Source organism: Calypte anna, chromosome 5A (assembly GCF_003957555.1).
Source record: "Calypte anna isolate BGI_N300 chromosome 5A, bCalAnn1_v1.p, whole genome shotgun sequence".
Classification (NCBI taxonomy): Eukaryota; Metazoa; Chordata; class Aves; order Apodiformes; family Trochilidae; genus Calypte; species Calypte anna.
In genome coordinates this window covers 20,806,798-20,830,035 of record NC_044251.1, presented here as the reverse complement: position 1 = coordinate 20,830,035, position 23,238 = coordinate 20,806,798, and the positions used below count along the sequence as shown (strand labels likewise).

The window sequence follows — 23,238 nt, the reverse complement described above, 5'->3', positions numbered from 1 at the left end:
TGTATGAAGTGGTGTTGGTGGTTTAATAGGTGATGCTGCTTCCTCTGAGTCAATAGAAAGGCAATGTTCCAGGAGAGAGGTTAAACTAGCAGGGGATGTCTGGAGGCTGCTGTATGAACTGTAAAATGGATACCCTAACAACTTGTGGCATCTATTGTGACGAAGATGATAATCTCAATGTCCTAAACAAATAAATTGTATCAGGGTAAGCTTCTCTGATAGACACCACTGAAAACCACATTCCACTGTAAAATGGTCCATTCTAGAAAAGCTGCATTTCCACTCAGGAAAGATAAAACAGTGCAGTTATCTGCAAATGTTCATAAGTAAGTATTGTGTTTAGAATTCTTAATCTTTATTGAGAACAAAGACTTTTGTTAAAAAATATTCAAGACTTCTCCTGAGCCAGTTTTCCTATGAAGCAAAGTCCTATTCATGGTCATGTCTGAAATAAATTCTCAAATACAAAAAAGTGATTTAAAAAATTCAAGTCTTTAACCATTTACCGGGGATGCATGTATGAGATGTCTAGTGTGCAAGTGCCCTAAGGCAAACCCAGGTGATCCTCTCTCTCAGACAGTCCCAGGTCCCACTCAGTCACAAGTTCTGAGGACACCTCTGTGAAGACATGGTCCCAGTCCCAGCTGACATCATCCTACCAAGAGGAAAAAGACAAACACACTGAAATGTTAGCGATGACACCCAAAAGTCTCTGAATTACGCCAGATATTCAAGATGAACAGCAAAGAGAGAAACTAAATGGCAACTGCTCCAGCCAGGGTCAGATTCAGTTGGCTAGAACAGGAATCCTAGCCAGAATGAAATGCGAATCCTGATACAATTTCAAGATGTTGACAGAATTATTCATGTTCCAAAATTCTGTAAAGGATAGATTTTTTGATGCATGTTTATCTTAGATACTCCCAGGCACAGAGTAAAGAGGAATCGTAAAAATCTACTCTTATGCACTTCTGCTGAAGTATCAGTAATTCTGAGCTGCAGAAATCTTCTTGCAAGTCCTGAGCTCCTGCATACCCAGTTGTACTGAGGTTATTGTGTACTGCTTTGAACATCCCTCTGCCCAAACCCCAAATGCTTTCTGCCTTTATCCCTGCAGAACCACCTTAAGCTCATGGTGGCTACCTAAATACACAACAAAGTAGATTAGGTGCAGAGATCTGTGATGCTGCGAGACCCTTCACATTTTCCTTACTTCTTTCATACTGAAAGGGGAAAACAATGATCTCACACAAAGAAAGCCCTATATAACTCTGAAGTAATCTGATAAGGGGGAATCAAACCTCCATCAGCTTGGACAAACTCCTTCTCAGCTCTCTCCTCCACCCCAAAAACAAAGGCTTGCTTTCCAAGGACAGTCTTAGACACGAGACGTTTTTGCCTTGTTGGTGTTGCCACAAAAGGAAGTCTCACCTCTTGCAGTTCATGCTCTGGAGCCAAAACTTTGGTGAGAAGCTTCAGGTCAACTTCTCCATCCTAAGAACACACACACAGTCACAGTCTTACAGACAGCAAGAAATCAGACACTGTACTTTCACCAGGTAGGTCTTGCTAAAGATAGGCACATGTGCCTCATATGAGACATATGCTTTGTTCAGGACAACAGCAGTAGCCTCATCTGAGCAGCAGGTTTCATACCAACACTATTGTAAGACAAAAAAGCACAAAATGCAAGGAGAAGAATAGACTTGCAGGCAGACTGCAAGTTGGTAAGGCTGTGCTTTTTATGCAGCTGAGTATCACTGTGGAGGATGATGGGAGTCTGGAAGGTGAAGGAGTCACATCAGTCACTCCATAGCAACATATACTTACTAGAGTCTGAAAGGCAGCATACTTCCTTAGATCTTTGTCCAGATCGTGGTAGGTCATCACTCGGTTCACCTGCACACTGTAACCAGAAAGGGTCAAAATACAAGGCTGATTAAGTGTAGAAGCACATCTGAGAAGAAGGATGGCATGACAGTAGTCTGGTGACACCTATCTCAAGTGTCCACATTGTCCATGTGGACTTTTAAGATGGATGTTTCCAGACAGAAGTACAACTCACCCAGCAAACAAACAGCCATTGACAAATCTGTGTCAGGTTGTACACATGCACAGAAGAGTAGGATGCAGAGCAACCACAGACTCCCTCAGAGAAGCCAGTGTGCCAGAGAAAAGACCCACAGACTAGCTGCAAGGACCAGAAAGCAGGAACATAGTAAACATTCAAACAGCTCCATTGCCACAGCAAAGCAGGGTCTGGGAGTCCCATCATACAAGCTACAGAATACAAGGGACTCGGTAATTTCCATGTCTGAGCTGAGTCATAGCTATCAAATAGAATTTCTTAAAATGTAGCCTTCAAAGAGAAACATGGTGTCAGGGGGTTGTGCAACACTTCTCTTCACAGGTAATGAAATACTATAGAAAAGTCCCCCATATTAATCTAAATTCTCTTTGTGTTTGCCCATGAAAATCACTTCTTTTCTGCTGCAGGGAGACGATGTATACAGGAGGAACAGATTGGAATATAAAAATAGAGAGAAAGCAAAAAAAATCAACTCTGGTGAGAGACAAAGTAATTTTGAATTTGCTACTATTATGTTTCATTTATTTTTATTAGCAACTATTTCATTACAATAACTACTTCATACTTGTGAGAGAGGCATCTGTGGTCAGGAATAAGATATCACACCCTTCCAAATAAGGGTCAAGAGAAATCCCAGCCTGTGATCTTGGCCTTATGCCCAGCACAGAAGACTTTCCTGATAATGTTTAAGACAAAAGCCCCAAAACTTTAATTTTGTAAAACTTACTGGTCTCCCTTGGCCTAACCCCAAAACTATGCTGTTAACACATTCAAACAACAGGACCATACTTCACAAATTAACTAGGCATTGAGTAGAAAGGGTACCTTGTGGAGGACAAAGCAGCCTACAACCACGCATGATCGAAGTGTGTTTGATAATGCATCTGTACTGGAGGCATTTGGTGTTATACAGGGATGCTTAAATTAAGCAAGTCCTCACCTTTGAGAGTTGGATTTTGCAACATCCAATATGTTACCCAACTGTAAGTTTTTTTAGAGAGAGAGAGAATACACAGTAATTGCTTTCTCTATGTAATAGGAAACAAGAAGTTTGCAATGTTCAGCTTGAAACCCCACTACCACAATACACAGCACCAAATCCTGCTGAATTGCACTGCTGCTGGCATCCAGAGAGCATGAGATAAGATGGAGTTTAATTTCACCAGCCACTGTGCTGATGAGAGCCTCAAGAGTACCTGGCAGTGCTCTTACCTGGGGGGAGCTGCCACTTGCATGGCCAGATCTTCTTCCTGGACTTCCTCCAAGTCAGGGATCACAGGAATGTCTGCAACAAGAGAAAGCAGCAGCACTAAATGGGGAGTGTTGTGCTCTCCTCTCACTAGAGACAAAAGTTCCCTTGCTTCACAGATATGAAGCAGCCTGTTTCTTATTACAGGAAAGCACAAGAGTTATCTAGCAATGATTAAAAATAGTACTAAAACAAGGCAATCAAGTTTTGAAGCTTGGGGTTAAAAGAAAGTCTGCAAGAGGAGCAGATTTAGACTAGGCAGGAATCTACAGGCCATAGATTATGCATTTGAATAGAACCTTGAAACTGCAAGTAGCCATCTGCACTAAACCCTGCTGCCTACATGCAGCAAGACTGACAGAAATTTGCTTCTTATGAGATTTGTTATCATTTGCTCAGCTCGGCCACCACTAACCTAGAAATTAAATGTGTGGCAGAAACTGTAAGAAGCCATGTAAAACAACATGTTAAAGGAGCTGCTGACTGAATCTCAGGCTGTGCAGAGACCTGTGACCATTCTGACAGCTGAGAAAGGAGTGCTGGTAGTTTAGCAGATACAAAGACTGGAGAAGATTCATTCAGTTGTAGTGCCATAAACTTTTTCATTATTTCCAGAGTGACCCTGGAATAGCTGGCATCTGGGCTACTGAGTATTCCCAGCACAAGGACTACAGTTACTCCACCTAAAAAGGGTGCTAGACACAAGAGTGGAGGAGAGGAGGAAGAACCAGGTGTACACTGAATCCTGCTAAAGAAGCAAGGCTCTAAGAGCACTGCACTTTTGATTTGACAAAGTGCTGTAAACAGAGATGGAGGGAGAAAAAAAAGGAGAGAGGAAGAGAAGGGAAAGTAACTGGAGGTGCACAGAAAGGACAGAGTACAGCAACAGAGTTCCTTTAAAAACTCAAGTCCACAAAGGCTCTCTGCATCCTCAGGCCATGGAGAAGCTGGTGGTTCTGCTCTGGGACATGGTTCCATTTGCTCAGTGTGCAGGGAGAGCTGGCCTCTTTGGTGCTGGATCGAGCAGGCTGCTCCCAGTTCTGTCAGCAGCACAGCCACACTACAGTTGGATGGCAGCAAGCATCTGGGCCGGGCTTTGCCCCATTTTGCTGCCCAGGCTGAGATGAATATTCAGGAGCTGGAGAGACTTTCCCACCTATGGCACTCAGGGCTCCAGGCAGGGTCTTCCTGAAGAGTCCCCCTTGTCGGCTGCCTGTCAAGAGCTTCCCCAGATTCTCAGCTGCCCTCTCCTGCTGCAGATTCACCAAGCATCCATCCGGGGCCAGCGGGGTGGGAGGCAGCCCTCGCCCAGCTGCAGCAGGGCACGGGTCAGCCTGGGCCCTGGCGCTGTGGCCATTCAGAGCTGGCCACACAGTGGGATTTCTCACTAATTGGCTGCCAGGTGAAGGCTGAGTGGGATAGGGGCTGCCAAGAGAGCCTGGCCACAGCAAAAGGCAGTGACAGCTTGGCCAGCTGCAGCAAAGCTGTGCCTTCTAGCTCCCCAGCCACCCAAGGAGCAGGTGCCTGCAGAGCAGATCTTCAACTAGACCAAACTTCCCAAAGACATTTAAAGGGAAAATGCAGCAACAGGCCCCATCCCCAAGGCTGTCCCTCAGAGGAAAGGGGCATGTGCAAGAAATGCCTCACCAGTGACTTACTGAGCATTTGAGGCAGTCCTCTCCTGCACTGCTTGTACCCACAACACACAGTAGAAGCTGCTATCCTGCTGGCTCTTCCCTGCAGGGGAAGCCACCAGTGCCTGGTCAAGCTTGCAGCAAAACGCATTTAGAGGACAAAAGCAACTCCATGTAGACTGACTGTCTGTAGACTGTAGAGGCAGCTGGTAAAACCTGCTCAGTGATACTGTGGGACAAAGTCCCTGTATATAAGCAACAAAGACCAAGGAAGGAACAGACTGGTGAGACTGGTCCAGGGGGAGGAATGAAGTACTGTGCAGAAGTGTCCTGTTAAGTCCAGGAAGACAAGCATGGGAATGAGAACTAGTCTAATCTCTCTTGTGCTAATCCATCCTTTTCAACAGGAGACTACAAATGTTGCTCAACAAGAACAGCTAAATAAAGAACTACTGAGGAACTGAGCAGGCCTCACTCATGAAACAGCAGTTCCTGTAGCAGGAGAAGGTCAGATCCTTATCCTCTTTGACAGCAGAAATGTGGAAGGTGTTTGCAGCAAAATAATTTCTTCACTTGGTACCCATTTTGGCAGCTGTTTCTGGGGTCTACTCCTTACAGTTCCCTTTTGCTTTTGTCTGTCTCTTTCTGCACTACAGAAAAACTGTAAACTTAGGACCCAGATCAGTGATGTCCCTTCTATTTTGCAGGTTCCTGAAGATTTCTGGATTCTCTACTGATGATTTTCTCTCATTGCCATTGAATTCCATGGAGAGATTCCCAAGCCCCTTGCAAAGGGCTACTTCTATTCTGTATAAGCAAAAATGTAGGAACCCCTTCCATGAGAAATTCAAGGCTGCAATATGTCATAGACACTTTGAAAATATTTCTAAAAGAAGAGCTGCAAATGCTATGGGGGATCCTTGCCAGCCCCTCCAATAAAAGACAGTGCATGCTTGTTCTTACTGCTATGTGCAGATGATTTGTCCATTTCTAGGCAGAAGCAATGTCCTTTAGGACTGTCAGGGACTGACAGGAAACAGAACAAAAATGTCACAAGTTATAAGAAAATACCAGCTCCCCAGGCCAACTGTTATCAGTGGCAAATTGGCTCTGAAGTATTTGAATTTTTATTTCACTTGTTACTCATAGTTTTGTTATCTCTGCCAATTCCTATGGTGCCACCTCTCCGCAACCCTGAAATGTCTCACTTCTCACTTTATCACCAAGGATCCAACCTTTGTCCTCACTTACTCTCCAACCCCCTCATTGTTTTAATTGTTTTTCTTAAGACTCATATGTCTTTTTTTCCAGTAAGCTCCAGTAACACAGCCAAGTCATGGCACTTTATCAGCTGCAGGAGGAAGAAGTACATGGGCTGTTGGGCTGCAAGAGCGTAGGCATATGCTCTGCTTTTAATATTCCCATTAGCTGCAGCAAGGCAACTTACATGTAACATTAGTACATGCAGAAATGTACTAACGCACAAGAATGCACAAGACCATATCCTTCCAGTCTCACACTGCAGCTTTCTATAACAAGAGACAAACCCCACTCTATGCTTTGCACTGTGACCCACACTTTTACCCTCCCATTCAGTGTGACAGCTTCAAATCATTTTCCATAAGCCTGTGGTTTTGGTGCAGAATCTTGAACTCTATGTTACTGTTCAGGCTCTTACACCAGCATTCAGCGCCTATGTGGGGTAAACCTTAGAAATGACTGCACAATGTACCTACATGCTAAGGAGCTGCTTGTGTGCAAAAGGAAACATCAGGTCACTACAATAACATAATCAAATGGCTTGGGTGTTACAAAAAGAAAATGTTTTGCAGATGAGGAGAAGTGGTAGCTTCAAAACCTGGAAACAAAAAATTAGTCTCTGCAGTCTAGTTCTAAGTTTGAGATGGGAAGGGGGTTGCATACCTCAACTGCATTTTGGAGGAGACAGCAGCTTATTGTCTTTAATATCAGCTAATTTTAATCAAAACTGTAGGCAAATCTCAGAAGCACGTGAAAATCTTACAGCTTCAGCTGCTCTTCTCCCATCCTTTCCTGCAGACTTTGAAATCAGAACAAACTGACATGATACTAAGAAACATTAAAATAAAAATTAAACTAAAAGTTGAGTTACCGGTAAAAAATACAAAAAAAAGGAACAAATTGAGTACAAACCATCTTACCAACTTTTCTCTCCTAGATGGCCTCTGAACACTGTGCTGTGAGGTACTGTCAGCTATGCAACCTCCCCCAATCAATCTCCCCCAGACAGAATTTCCATTTCACATGGCAGATAACATTCCCAGGGTGAGTACTCCTAAAAATTATACTCTCCTCCTTGAGAGTAAGCATAAAGCTTTCATTTTAGCTGAAGGGAAGGGAGAACAGATAGATACAAACATTAGGTAGAGTTTTACAAACAGAAGAAATGAGTATACACAACAGAGCATGGAACAGGGAACACAAAAACTCAGTGCATGCAATGACCTTACAGAGAAATGAATGAGGCTTTCCTTTATGGCTCAAAATGACTGAGGATAAAGTAATACAAAGCCCTTCCCCATGGATTTTTCAGTCCATGAAGAAGCAAGAAACTGCTTATGGTAGAGTTGTGAAATGCTAAGTGAGCACTAAATGCTACAAGACAAATGCAAACTCCCCTCCTTCTCTCAGATGATGATGAATAAGAGTGAATAAAGAATTAAATCAAAATGAGTGTATCCCTGCAGAAGCTATGGTGAGATGGGAGACACCACTACCAAAGATTGGGTAACAGGGGAGTTTGAATATACTGTCCCAAATAGTTTGACTCAAAACATCTAAGACCTTGCATATAAGTAAGAATAGTATTTTTATTACAATAGATGGACTAAGATGGGTCTTACACAAAGAAATCTTCATGGCTTTAACAGCAACACAGCAATAGCATAAGGCAGAAAGAAGTGTGTGCATGATAGAAGTAAAAGATGGTGGGAAAGGACTGAGGGTGACCCATGCTACACACAGATAGCCAAACAATAAGCAAAGTACAGCAGCTTTTAAAGTCATAAACTAAGGGAGAGCTTTATGTACTCATATCACAGTACATGCAGTAACCATCACCTGTTTTATCTCTTGGCAAATAACTTACTGACAGCTGAAGAAGTCAACCACAGAAAGCAACAAGCAAGAGGCAGAAGAACCTGCACCACCTTAATAGCCAGTTGGTCCTGCAAGTTTATGAGTTGCCCTTCTCTCCCAGGCAGAGCTGATTTTTGATTTAGCAGCAATATCTGCAGGCTGAGTTCTTTAAACTACTGCAAGCTCACAGTAAGATCTGGTCCTAGCCCCAAAGAACCAAGTTCTCTGTTAGAGACAAGATAGCACATAAGTGGGGACAGACAGAATCTGTTCAGGGTCAGACAACAAATCAGTGACAGAACTGGATCTAGAAACCATACCCCAGGTTGCCACTTTTTCCCTGGGCTGCTTTAAGAGACTCCCAAGCCAACACCATGACATGCAAAAGAATGACTCCATTTCACATAGTCTGATTCACTTCTCCCAAGGTGAGCATTATCAAAGGCCATTTCAGAACAGGCACTCCTGCAGTGGGGACCGTGCTGCTTTCCCTGTCCACATATCACCATATCCAGAGAACAAAAAGAGGGTAGTGGCTTCTAGAACTGACAGTCCCCTGCCACTAAGCAGGCATAAAAATGAAACTAACTTTAAGTTGCTTGCTGATAAAATGTAAAACTGAAATAATTACAATATATCTGCTGCTGCAAAACTTTGTTTTACTGAATGCTGTTACCTTCTGCATCACGTTTGGGGAATTTTAAACAGGCAAATGGAAGAAGGTCTGATTGAAGATGAAGTTAAGTGAAAGAAATTGGTCTCATTTAGCACATGACAGGATTCATCTGTGTTCCCAAGTCCACTGAGGTAGCATCATGGACGTTTCATATTCATGAGCTGCTGCGACACTGTGTCCCCTCATTTACAAAGCACCGTGTTCAGCAAATTCTGTCCCTGTGGACACTCCATGCATTTCATGGTCTTGTCAGAGAGACATCAAACACTTCAGTAACCAAATACCAGAAAATGGCTTTAATTAGCACATCTCAATGCAACAAATAATTTTTTTTCTAAGTGGAAAAATAGAGAATTAAAAAAAAGTAGAAAAAAGTGGAAAGCAACAGGCAAAAAAAAATCTTCAAAAAAACATAAGGAACAAGGGACACAGACAGCTTCTGCTGAACACACAAACAAGCTTGAATCCTCTTGGAAGCTTTCTCAGGAGAGCAGCAGGCAAATGGAGAGGATAAAGAACACTTCTTTCACTGCTTGAACATTTATTTCATAGGAATGGCTTTTCCTGACTGAAAATACCCTACTAGTAGGCCAATACAGAACAGCATACCTGCCTGATCTCCCAGATGGGAGATGAAAACAGTAGAGTGAAAAGCAAGCAGCACCCCAGCTACTAGGGCACTGTCTTAAAAGCTGAGACAAGAAGATAAACTGAGTGTCCCATATCCCAAAGCACCCTTTTGAGAAGAGAACAGTTAACAGCACAACATGGGCAAGGTTATGGGAAGTCACATAGTGGCTGGGTGTCAGAGAATTCATTGGATCTAAGGGAGGTCATGCAGCAGAAGCAGTACTGACCCTCCAGCCTTGCCTTACAGTTGCATAAGACAAAATAATTTTTTTTTCAGCCACCAAGCTCTGATGACACTGTCGGCTGGAGAACTGGCTGGGAGGTCAGGTGGCTCATAAGACATTCTATGGCTTTGACAGTGCTGTGTTTTTCCATACTGCTTGGAGCAGCATGGCTTCTTCCTCACTTGTGAATTTGCTGGGGACAGGCATCAGGCATACCTGCTACTTCCCAAAGCTGCTGCTGCTGACACAAAGCCTCTGCCCAGTTTCAGCCCCTGGCAGGTATGAAGAGAGACTCTGCTGCAATGCAGCCACAGCACAGAACAGACAGGTCAGATGAGCTGGTGGGCTCAGTGCAGGGCTTCAACAGGCAGTAATCCACGTCTTCTTTGTGTAGGAAGACCAGACACTAATGGTTTTAAAGATGAGGAACTTTGTAATGCACAAATTTGTTCACCAGCAGCAGGAGATGAGAGAAACTGGAGGCTAGGCTCAGGACCAGGAGTATACCATACTCCTGAGGTTATCAGCATTTAGGATAGTAACACACCTCCTATTCTTGCCAACAGCCTCCTGATAGAGCACTATGCCTGCCCTCCTTTTCAATAACATCTGTTTTCCCGTTTTTAAAGGCTATTCCCTGTTCCTTTGCAGTTTTCCCTGCTAAAATACAATCAGAAGGTGGTGGGGCACCAGGAGGTTCCTAGGGGGGGGTCTCGTGAACTCAGAAACACAAAACTGTCCCCCCTCAACAATGCTGGAGATGACTGATTTTGCATTAGAGCATTACTGTGTCAAGGAAAGCAGCTTCTCGGGATGCTCCTGTGAAAGTACGTTCGGGTGCAAGTATGTCTGATTCTATTTCATCCTCTTCATGTTATGCTGGAAAAACAAGACAAACTACATTTCTTTTATGCTAAATCCTTAGTTTTTTTTTTTTTCTTATATATATTTATTAAAAAAATGCCTCTTTGATCGGAAGCACCCATGACACTTCCACATCCAGCAACTCCTCAGAAGCCTCCCTCCCTCCACACAAGGCCACTGCTGCTGACAGCCAGCTAGGTTTGATCAGAGCCACTCAGAATCGGATTTTCATAAGACAGATGAGGAATCTTACTGCTGCTCTCTCTCTTATCAGATGAGAAACTGAGGGGGAGGGAGGACGGGTCCTGAGGGAATGACACTACAATCAAGGGCTATGCAGTTCTCTCTCTGTCCCTCCACTGCTGCAATTTTCAAAGGAGTTTGCCTCAGGCAGTTTTAAATGATGGTGTCTCAATTCTGTAATCATCTTTCAAGAGTTTTTTCTTAAAGGGTATTTTAGGTAAACCTAGTCCGTCAACTACACTTATGGACTCGGCAATCACAGGCCAAATATGACTGTGTATCTACCATATTGCAGAACTTAGTGATGGAAGATGCTTACCCACACCACCATTTTCAGCCCCCAACAAGCTGTGTGCTCTCTTGCAATTAAGTTGCCCGTTGCCCCTTGACCAGTGGTCTGCTACTTCAAATTGAACTTCAGACACGTCCCTTGGGACATATTCTCTGTTCTCTAGTGCTCACTGTGGCTGCCAGGAAGCAGCTTTCCTTGAACACCAGAGGCTCTTGATCACAATGCCAGCAGTCACTGGAGGAGTTCGAACTGGTCTGGACCAATAACTCAGGGGAAAACAACAGGCTGGACTGAGTCTGCCCTTCACTGACCTCTCACAGAGACTCAGGGTAGTAGAGCAGCCAAGGCAAGGACTACAGTGTGCTGACAAAGACATACATGAAGTCACAATGCAGAAGCCCAGAAACTCATCTCTCACAGTCACTCTCTGCCCCAGAACCCTCTCTTCAGCCCATTCACACCACTTCCAAAACACTATGCTTTTTACTTCATTTCACTGATGTTCAGAACTTTTTGTCCGTTTAGCTGTCCCCAAACCACTCCATTACTGCCTCCATGTCCCTGACTGTTCCTGTTAATTCTCCCCTCCTACCATTCTCCTTACTGCTGAATCAATGCAGCTGTCTCCTCTGTCACAAACTTCTTGCATCTCATGACCCCTGAAATCTACCAGCACTTGGTGTGTTCTGTAAAAACAGCAGCTCACCAGGGAAGCAACTGACAAACCTCATAAGGAATCATACAGCCAAGAATAACCTGCACTATGCTCTATTCTCAGCTCTGTTTGGAGCAATTTTATTATGCTGGCATGAAGCTCAAGAGGTGTTTGAGGTGAGGTTTTATGACTGTGAATTCCAGGTGCCAGATACTCTGTGAGGGCCATCTCATACCTGACATCACTCCCCAGAAGGATGTGGGAACCAGAGCATATGCCCACTTCTTTTTTTTTTTTTTTTAAAACAAGCATGATCAATCACAGTTAAACAGTTTCCATTGCTCCTGTTGTGCACAGAGCCTGGGCTCCCATCCTGTTCAAATGTAAAGGAGCTGCTGGTACATGCTATAAGGGTAAGAAGTCCTTCTAGAGGTTTGACATTGTATAGAGAGGTCTAATCATCAGTTTCGCTTCCTTGAGGAGACTTCCCAGCAGGAAGAAAAGGGTTTTGCCTTGAGGGCACAAGATCTAGTGACTGTCACCTGGCAGCTTTCCTCACCTGCAGGTCAGGTTTGGGTTGTCTGTGTAGCAGTGTCAGGCTTTCATTTCAATCACCTGTCTCATTCACACATGCTATCTGCTTTAAAATAACAAGCTGTTGTTCCTGCAGACAGAGAATCACATCCCAGTCCTCCAAGAAAGCCCTATTCGAGGAGCTATACATCCCAAGGGTAACAGAGAAAAGGGGAAAGGGACTTCTGAAGATGGGGCAACAGTCTATAGAGGAAGGATAGCTGGGAGAGAGATGACAACCTTAGCTAACAAGCCCCAGTAGAGTGCTGAGAAGAAAAATCCAAGGACAATGTAGTGAGGAGACAGGCATCTGGGGTAGTGCAACTCAGTGGTGCAAAACTGGAGGACAAGAAAGGAACAAAGAAACTTTTATCCAAAAGGACAAAGCAGGGTGGGGACAGGGGCGAATTCCAGCATTTCTCACCCCAATAGGAAAAAGCCCTTTGAAGCCACATGCCAGGAAGAGATGCTCAAGCAGACTAAAGCCAAAAGAAATAACCAAGCAAAGCTGAAGCATAGATTCCACTGCTCTGCTAGAAAAAGAAGAAAAAGGAGAAGGAAGTCCTTAAACTTGGACGTGGCTGTCCTTTCCTCCCTCCCACCTCATGACAAAAAATAGTCTGTGCTTAGGAGAAGCTCTTGGCTGCTACAGAAAAGGAAGCAGTACTCTGCAGATAGAACATTTTAAATTCCACCAATACTCTCACACCTGCCATCTCCTGCGGTTTCCCTGCCATACACAGCTCAGTCCCTGCTGCCCATTTCCCCTGTTGACATGGATAGAAAATTGAGCAATTACCCTTAAACTCCTTTCTCTTAGATTGCCCAGATTGCTACATACACAGCACTAAGCCCCCAATTGCCCCTGGCCAAAAGTGACTCAACTAGGTCTGTCCTTTAGGAATTAAAGACTTTTTTTGCTTGTGAAGGTTTATTATTTGTCAAGTTGAGATGCATTAAATCCTGCTAAAGCAGGTTTCCCACCATGCAGAGGAGCTGGGCACCCCCATGACAAGGATCAGGTGGACACAGATCTGCCTACCAAAGGCACCTTATCCATGTGTTATGCCTGGGTACAAGAATGTACAGGTGTGTGTTCAGGAGGATGGGCACTAAGCTCAGAGTTAGTGCTGTAGGAAACCCCAGTATCCATCAACAAGACACACCAGAGCTGTTTCTGGAGAGACACAGCACTTCTTCAAAGCAGTCTGGAGTTTTACAGGAGCAAATGGTGCTTTTAGTCAAATATACATCTTTGCTTTCCTGTAACTCAAAACAGAGTCCTCTCTAAAGTGGCTCTCTTGTCCTTAACTAGCCTGTATGAAGAAGAAATACTGACTAGGTAAAATTAATTCTGACCATGACCTGAGCCATGGTACTTCACTACTGGTATTTCAACCATTCGTAGTACACAGTAAGGATGACTTAAGCTTTCTGAATTTTCCTGTGCAACTGTAAGGAATGGCTGAAATTGCAGACGGTTCCATGTATGTCCCTGTCTGGTCCACCTACTTACAATCTGCCATATTACTTCTGTCTTTCCACACCTTAGAAGTGACTGTTCTCTCCCAAACACCCATGGAGTTGAGTAATCAGACACTATTTCATGCACAGGGTGAATGACCAATAGCAGTAAGAGAACTCTACTTTCATTTATGAAACCACAAGGAATATCAAGACCAAAAGTCTCCAGTTGGGTGTACAACCTTGTCTGAATTCTCCACAAACCAAACTGTAGGTCTCTCTCCAGGGGTTGTGCTTTTTTAATACTTTCTCCAATGGACTCCAAATGCTGAGCCTCTGGGTGTTAGTGCCTTATAAATAACCACAACTGAGCACATTTCAAATGCAAAAAAATACCTTTTTAAGGGCATATAGTTTTGTCCTTCGTCCTTCTATTAAAAAGGTTGGATGGGGGACAAACAATGTTAATGGAATGGTACAGCTAAGCTTTCTAATAGGTTAAAGGAAAGTGATCCAAATGTATTGGTTGACAGCAGCAATCATTACGCAGCTGCGCCTGTTCATATTAAGGTGTACAAGCTAACACATTATGCAGCACAAAATAACCGTGACCCATCCTTGGGGATCCATACACCAACATACACCAACATCTTGATTTTTGTGAGTTTAGAATCTGAGCTTTACTGTTATAGCTAAGGACATAAGCCCAAGTGCAGTTCTGTGTGAAGAGGCTGATATGGTTCAACTTACTGCACAGCCACAGAAGGCTACTCCCTGCCATAAGGACATTCGTTTCTATCTTTCTGCTTGTTCACAGAAGTCATTTTATTCAGGTCCTGGAGTTATGTTTATAAGTCACTTTTCTTCACAGCAATTGCGGACTTCACATGGAGAACTCTCCTCTCAGAACAGGATGCTTAACTCCCAGTAGAAATGGGACAGCACGAATGCAATGCACTGATCCATTTAGAGATTTTCTAGATGTAAATTAGATCCACAACTGTATTTTACTGTTCCAGAAACTGCCTGAGTAGGAACCATAATGCCACCATAATCCTATGGTAGAAACCATAATCCTATGGTAGGAACCATAATCCAAAAGTGAATTCTCATCTGCAAACAATCCAAAATCAATGGTTAATGACATCTTAGGCACAGACAAGTAAGTATATGAGGACTTACCATGTCTTTTTACTACACTCTGTATCATTTCTATTCTGTACTTATTACCCAAGGAGCACTAATAGTCACATACTGCAAATGTGTGGCAAGCATTTTGATGCCTGATGAGCAAATAAAGTTATTATACTCTGAATACAAGATCAGTGTTCTACAAGAAGGACAGCATGTACGCAAACAGTCAAAGAGCTGTTCAGAACAAATTATCAGCCTCAGTGACATACACTGAAATTTAAGAAGCCCAAGAAACTTCCCAGGGGGAAAATTAAGTCTATTTTGAAGATGCCAATGCTATAAAGGTGCCACTTCTGGCAGTCATATGCTGCAATGCTTAATCTGTCTGGAAGACCCAAGTAAGTCTTCATTTAATCTCATTAACCATACTGATGTCTGATCCTTTGTGACTACTGGTAATTCTTCTGATATTTGGTGGTATTTTACAGATGCAACTTCTTATATATGGTAAAAATTCTTTGCCCCTGAAAACTGAGGTAGCTCCTAGAAGCTTTAATGAATTTCTATGCTCCCCACAGTTCTCTAGCCCTTGTCTTAAAATTCATACTGTGAATCTTTCCTGAGAGTTCTCTTGCCTAATCCAGTCCTAGAAGGGCAGGTAATATATACTATAAAGAAAAATAGTGTTAAGTTAGTAGTCCAGTAGATTTCACAGCAGCCCACAAATGGGATAGGATTACCCACCAGTGTCTATGTTTGGCTTATCATCTATGGTCTTTGGTTAGGGTAAGCAAGCAGATTTTTTAAATTAAGAATTCCCTCATGACAGAGATCCCAAGAGACTGTCATAGGCACCTGCCCTGATGGGAACAAGATAAGGATAAGACATAAAATGCAAGGAACAAGACATAGAACACATTAGAGGCTTAAGTAGAGCACACTATCACTTAAACTAGGGGACAGCAGTGATTTCTTTGCCTGCTTTTTTACCTCTCTTTTTGCTCCAGTGCACTATTCTCCACGTGGAGGTAATCAGAGAGAAAAGCATGTCCTCAACACTTCCTCCCAAAAGTGCTTTATAATTTTGTGTTAATGAAGAACCAGAGCTGGACTACAAGTTCACTTCCTCATTCTCTTAATCTGTTTTTCTTTCCTTCATTCAGCAGCTGGGGAGCCATAACCAGCTCCCACGTTTATTTACAGCTAGGGTGGTTCATTTCCTTGCCATTTCTAACAAGATGCCCCTGGTCACTTTACTGGACAACTCACGGACATGCATAAAGGCATTTCTTGCAGTCAAGTACATGGTACCTTACCTCCTCCATCATCTGATGCCTCCAGGCTCTGCTGTCCGAGACGACGGCTGCAGAAAAACACAAGTAAGAAAAAATTTAATACGTAAGCCCAGAAAAGCATCTTGCTGTGTTTCCTTCCTCCCCTCAAGCCTTATGGTCTGCCAAGGGGAGAGTTCCCAGATAGACTTAGCCTGCAGACTGACCTTTGTCCATACCTGTCATTGCTGAACTCAGCAGAAATCTCATCTTAGAGTGCTTTAAGCAAGATGCCCTGTACCTGAGACAAAATTCAATTTTTCCTTCTTTCTGTTACATGGGAGTGACAGAGCCACCATCTACTCCATATCTAGGGAACCCTAGAGTGACCAGCTCTGCTCCATCCCAGGACACATGACATAAATTCATGCCAGGCTCTATAGTCCTCCAAGTGCCAAACTTTGGTATACTGGTGCTTAAAGTAAAATGCCCCTTCAACATTAGATCAGGTGTAAAAGTTATGAAAGAAGTATTAGCAACAACAGACACTTACTCTTCTACTTCTTCTGCATGCTTTCTTCCTGACCTGCAAGACAAGGAAAGGCTTATGCTTAGAAAAGTTTAGAGAAAATTTAAATCTGCACCTTTCCCTACATCGCTGTTATTGTGCAAAACAGTTTCTATACCAGGCCTGATATAACACATCACGCTTTCAAAGAGTGACCATTAAACCAGTGTATCAAAAAGCCCCTGAGTGCATCACAGTGCAACAGAACCATTTGGGTTCAAAACGACAGCCATGCTCATATACAGTAAGACCCATGCTCCCTGGCTTATTTGTTTTTTTCAGCTTCTCACATACCTTTTTATCTTCTCTGCTATCAGTGATAGGTAAAGCTTGCCTTACCTGAGTAGAGAGGTCAGCACATTAAGGAGTGAAGAAGATGCTATACTTTGTCTGCCTACCCCTGAGAGATCAATAGGTCCTTCCCTACATGCAAGTAAAGATTATCTGGTTGCCTTTGTAGGTTAAGAGCCCCACCTGAGCTGGCCAAGTTCAAGTCAGACATGCTGTCACAGCAGTAAATCAAGAGTTGATCTGTCTCAGTTAACAGGAGTTCATAATAATAACGTGGGGGGGAGGCACTGGCAAATGGCAGCTCCCTTGCTCTCCACCCCAGCAAGCCCAGAAGTAATTCAGTCCCGATTAGGGATGCTTGTTCAATATTCAAAATGTAAAACATGGAGGTTGCTGAACCAGCACTTTGAAAAGTTAATTAAATGCCAGATTTCTTTTTAGAGGATACTCCATCACTCACTGATTGCTTTGGCCATTTTGCAGAGTGAAGTTTCATCTCTATGTGTTGGGAATAAATATTTTCCCCTCCCTTGAAGTCAGGGTGCCATGACAAAGAACACATGGGTCTCTCCCCTACCACGTGCACTGTCTGAGGAAACACTGAGATATAAGTTGCATCACTGTCTTGCAAAAGCTCTGCAAAGCAATTTTGTGAAATGGGATGGGCGTCCCCTCATCTGCTCTCTGTTCTAGCAGGTTTTGTTCCCCATCTATGGTGGCTTTGCAAAGCCTTGCACAGATGTTTTCCTGGTGGTTCAATCTAACTTCTTCTTAGTACAATTCCATAACTTTTCATAATTCTCCAGCCCCAAATAACACTGTCTTTTCCTCAGTACACACCTAACATCTTTGTTCATCTCTGTCCCCAGGCAGGAGTGAAACAGTCCACATGTTTATACTTCCCAAGAGAGGATCAATCCTGCTGTCTTCATAAGCAATTTCCATTTCTTTTTCCTGAGCTCCCTGTCATGACAGATACCCATGTGGTCCACAGGGAAGTCAGTCACATGTTAATCCTAAAGGCAATGACTACTTTATTCACATTCCCAGACTTAAAGTTTACCCAACTTATCTTTTTTATGTTAGAAAAGGACTTTTTTTCAGGGCAACAAGCAAATATGTCATTATCAAATAACTTCACTGTATTGGAAAAAATAGTAATTTGGGGAAAAATTCATAAACCTGAAGGTGAGAATATAACACTTTTAATCCCAAAGCCCGGGTGTTAGAATACTCTCCTGTCAAACACACCAGTTCCCTCCTCTCTTCAGGGCAAGCTAAAGCCCCACGGTCAGCCCCTGCAGGAGAACCTGCAGACCCTCATGCCACAGGGTCTGGAGGTGGCAGCAGGTGATGCCAGACTCTCCTGCTGAAAATATTGTGGCTTATACAGAGCATCCGGTATAGTGCACCAATAGCACTATAGCAGGAGCCACAAATTACTATTATTCTCTTTAGATGAGACATTTGCTTCCAGCCACCTGTACCAGGTATATTTGTTAATATATGATTTGGAATAACCTTATTTGATGAAGCTGGCATTTTAAATGAGTTGATAAGCTCATGAACAGAGGACTATTTGTGAAATAGAGCATGAAACTTCTCCAGCACAGAAAGAAATGACATGTTTTTATACTCCTTAACTATTTGGCAAGGTACCAACCACCCTATTTCCTTTTTTTTCTTACACAGCCTTGAACCTGAAGGCTTCCTTTCATTTTGTCTGAGCCCAAATTATTTTTACATTCCTTGTTCCAGGTTGGAAATTAAAAAAAAACCCAAAATATGTTTGGTTGGTTCCTGACTAATATTTGTGGGTTTTGGACCAACTGCACTACCTAAATCCACTTAGCAAAGTAACCAAGAGATAAAAGACAAGCTTTGCCATGTGTTCTACAGTCCCTGTGCCCTGTATCCCTACTTCATGGCAGTAAGTGAGGATGGTTGTTAAGAGATCCTTGAAAAGTGCCCTACCTCCAATTCTGTCCATTCCAGAAGCTTTGCTGAGGGTTAAGTTATACATGGAGATACCATTCCTGCAGAACCAGTCATCTGCTTGTCTCTTTGTTCTCCAGGTGCTACGGAAAATCCTACAGACGTTCTTCATTAAGTCATTGTGGAGTACCCCATCCTAAGAAACAGCTCAGCTTATCAATGCCAATTACATCATATTGAGACTAACATTTTATCCTTCAGGAATGTCAGGCCTGGATACACACAGCATCCTCCTCATTTCACCTCAAGGTCACAGCTTTCTAGTGGTAAGTGAAAGCAGAAATGGAAGAAACCAGACTGTAAACTCAAGCCAGTATGGTTAAATCTCCTACTCTTATGCTCTCAGCATCAAGCAGGGCACTTCCCTGGTCTGTTTGCTGCAGTAGGAGGCACAGCCCAGGAGAGGCATCAACAAGTTCCTATAAAATGAGCAAATGTATAGGAACTATAAATACACCCATGCAAGTACAGGTAAACAAAACAATACAATCCTCGGAGCAGTGGTGAGAAATGCATTCAGTCTGCTGTATTACATGCCAGTCACCCCCTCTTTTTGTGATGCATCAGTAACTGTTTATTTTATTTCTTCTGATAAGCCCACTGCATTGGAGGGGCAAAGAACACGGACCAACCCCATCACCTGAACAAGTCCATTTAAAACTTTCTCTCACTGCAAGACTATCTGGTCTACCGAACACATCCAAAATCCCAAAGTATTCCCTCTGATCTTGGCTAGCTGCTGACTTCCTCTCTGTTTTGGACTGTTGAATAGCTAAGAAACCAGGTGGCAGACCCCACAAGACACTTTTGTTGAGACACGGGAACAGGTTACCCAGAGAGGTGGTGGAAGCTTTTAAAGCCAGGATGTTCAGGGCTCTGACAACCTCATCTAGTGGGAGGTGTCCCTGCCCTTGGCAGAGGAGGCTGGAACTAGATGATCTTAAAGGTCCCTTCCAGCCCTGAAAACTCTACGATTCTAAGACCCCATGTAAACCCTAGTACAGAATGCTTGTTTTTAGCTGTGTCCTGGATCAGAGGACATAGATCTAATCTTGACTGTTGCCTTTGCTCAGTTCTGGCCAGCAGCAATCCTCCCTCCACATTAATGAGAGGGTTCTGAACCTCAAACCCGAGGCTTATCCCCCCCCCATATACACACCCCTAATTTACAGCTGAGATGCCTCGGAGCTGCCTGCAACTTCTGTGCTGAAGGGGGAAAGGCAGTTCTAATGTAGACATCATCTCTGTTAAACTGTTTCTTTCTCATTTAATGGAGTACCACAGAGATCTAAATGGAGATAAAGTACCAGGGCTCAGAGAACAGCCAGGATGCTATCTTTATGCAGCATGACAATGTGCAGTGGTTAATTAGACACCGTTAACCTATTTTAGCAGGGGACATAACTGGGATGAATGGAGGGAAATGTCCTTGAAATCTTTTAACGTCCACAGCTCGTGAGAGCTCTAGACACTTGCATCCCGCACCTCACCACAGCCAGATGCCGGCACTCAAGATCCGAGGCTCAATTCTGCGCGCCCGGGGAGGCGCGAGGGCGGGCAACACGGCTGAAGAAAAGGGAAGCAATGACGGTGCCTCGGTAAAACGAGCACCGGGGCGGCTGGACCGGAACGCCCTGTGACTGAGCGCGGCGGGGGCGGTGGCCGAGGCAGAGAGAGGGCTGGGAGTGCGGGCAGAGGCTCTGCCCGGTCCGGCTGCCCTCTGTGCGGGCGGGATGCCCTCCGCCGGGGCCTCTTTGCCCTCCCCACGCCGCGGGGTCACTGCAGCCGAGTCGGACGCTCTCGGAGCCGCCGGGCCGCGGCCGCCCTCTGCCGGGACCCGGCGGCGTGGCGACCGGACCAGGCTGCTCCCCGAGGCTGCGGGTCCCCGGGCCGCGCCGCCGCCGACAGAGGAGGAAGGCGAGCACAGGGGCGAGGAAGTATTTGCGAGAGGTCACAGCTGCCGCCTGCAGGGCGCCCCGGGGAAACAGCGGGGCCGAAAGTCTTGACCGAAGGGTACTGTCGGTATTTCGCAGGGCGCAGGAATCAGGGGCAGATGATCTGCCTGTTAGCACACTTCCTGGCTAGCACACTTCTCTTTACGAATCACGTGGAACCAGAGAGCTGCTTCAACCTGTCCTCTTGCTAAAAGATGGAAATGGGAAAAAAGGAAAGGTCCAGAGATAGGTTTAGTTTTGAGAGAGCAGGTGATCAAAGGGAGAGCAGAGAGATGCGCTGTGTTGGAGGAAGCTGACCACTGGCCAGTGTTCTGCCCCTGTGCTTCCATCCAAAACCATACCCACCTCAGAGCCCAAAACTTGGCTCAGCCTACAGGGACACATGAAATCTTTTGGCCCTAGGACACAGACTGTAATTCAGGTCCAGCCTGAGGGAGAGAAGGTGAAAAAAGATTTAAAAAGGGCATTGTACTCTCTCACTCAAGTATTCTTTTTTTAATACCCATCACCAAAGTGAGTAGGTGGTAAGTTACAGGTTGCAGCTTGTTACTTAATCTACAGCGCAACAAAGTAACACATCCAAATTGATGCACAAGTGCTAAATTAGCAGTTATCCCAGCTCTCCAAGTGTGGATCTTGGTCACTACTTATTTGCTGAGGCACAGGAAGAGAAAAAAACTCAAAGCTGGACATAAATTGGAACTGCAGCCTGTGCTGGAACACACTACCACAGGGTGTCTTCTCCACTGTTCCACTGCACCTTCCTTGAGGCTCTGATGAGTTAAGTTTCTACCCTCTCTCCCTGGCCTGTGGCAGTCTGGAAGAGACAGGTTTGCCTTAATTAAATCAGGGAATAATTGATGGCAAGTTTTGCCATTGATTTCAGCAGAGTGAGGGCAAGTATGAACCTTTATTTCTGTTATAAGGTGTTAGCTCACAGCCCTCCACTTCCAAGCGCTGGAGCACACGGCTATCTCTATCTCTTCAACAGGGCTTTGGGCAGATATTTTGTTAAACTAATGCTCCCACCATCCACTTTCTGGTCCCCTACAGGCTTTCTGGACCATACACCGAACACAGTGCCTTAGAGCATAACACTGGGGGAAGAAGCCCACAGCAATGAGCAGACATGCTCTGTGGGACGGGATATGACAGACACTGTAGCTAAGCAGCTCCTGCTCAAATGGACTTGTGAAGCACTAATCAACCTCTAGAAGAAATGTTGTTCCTCCTCGTGTCCTAATCTGTGGGCTTCTTTAACAGAAAAAAAGAAAGGAGGAAAGCTCTGGCAAGCAAGACTTTAGGAACTGGCATACATGAACAAGCTGACAGAGAGAGTTCATGGGGGTCACTGAACCTCGCCTACTCACTGCGTCAACCCTGTAACAGATGTTCCCAGGGTTCCCCCACTCCCTCACTGGTAGAGAGCTGACTGACAGAGCTGTTCAGAACTCCCACTGAGCAACAGAAAAACAACACAATACAAATTCCTGGTGTATGGGAAAACAGTGCCACAGTTTCTAGAGGTATTCATCACACATCTTCAGTCCTTGAGAACAGAGACTCCTACCCAAGTGATCACATCGTCAGTCTCCAGTAAGCATCAGGGCCAACTCTCACACTAAATGGCTCTTGAGGTTACAGGAGCATTTCAGTTTCCATTTAAAGGAAAAAGTACACTTCTGATCCTTGTGGTTACACAGAACTGACTGCTAACGGAGACAGAACCAGAGTGCAAGGAAAAAGTAAGGTTGGTTCGTTGTTTTTAAATCCTACAACAGAGAACAAACTTGTGATTCTGAAGTACCAGGCCAAAGACTTATTTGTGATTGGCCTCACTAAAAAAACATTAGAAAGAACTAGGTGTTTATTACAGAATGGCACCTTGTGCTGTCATTTGAGAGCAACAGCTTCTGAAAGAAGATATTTTAGGAACTTCGATTAAGAACTTGAGAATAGTAGAGGGGTTATATGGGGAGGGGGACTGGGGAAGGAGGAAACAGGGCCAAGCAAGTAGATCAGGTCATCTTAGATCTCAGGTAAACTGCATTAAGCTAAACTTCACAGCCAATTTAGAGGTGACCTACAAAGTCCAGGCAAGTTTTTAGTCTTGGCTTTGACAGATTTTGCAAAAGGGTTGCAAGTTGCATGTGCTCTTCAAGAGAGTTTTGCTTTTTCAAACCAGAAATATTTGGGACAGCAAGGATAGTATCCCCTGAATTTGCTGGTAAATTCCTTGGAGATGCAGAGAACTAAGGAAGGAAGATGCTTTGTCCTCTTTTAAAAAAAATCAAAGAGGCTTCACCCTGGGCAT

General features: G+C 44.2%; 1 protein-coding gene across 5 annotated transcripts in view; it reads right to left on the bottom strand.

The window, feature by feature from the left end:
* Positions 1-340: 340 nt before the first annotated feature.
* The window catches only part of IFT43 (intraflagellar transport 43), a 43,872-nt gene continuing 20,974 nt past the window's right edge, over positions 341-23,238 (bottom strand). For 3 of the 5 annotated variants that reach the window (XM_030452132.1, XM_030452134.1, XM_030452133.1), the window contains exons 5-10: positions 16,669-16,701; positions 16,161-16,207; positions 3,302-3,374; positions 1,831-1,906; positions 1,432-1,494; positions 341-655 (exon numbers count right to left, since the gene is read on the bottom strand). In XM_030452132.1, coding sequence (XP_030307992.1) covers positions 545-655; positions 1,432-1,494; positions 1,831-1,906; positions 3,302-3,374; positions 16,161-16,207; positions 16,669-16,701 — 403 coding nt within the window. In that variant the 3' untranslated portion in view covers positions 341-544. The remainder of the gene's footprint in view (positions 656-1,431; positions 1,495-1,830; positions 1,907-3,301; positions 3,375-16,160; positions 16,208-16,668; positions 16,702-23,238) is intronic. The other 2 variants (XM_030452137.1, XM_030452136.1) reach the window with 1 other exon arrangement.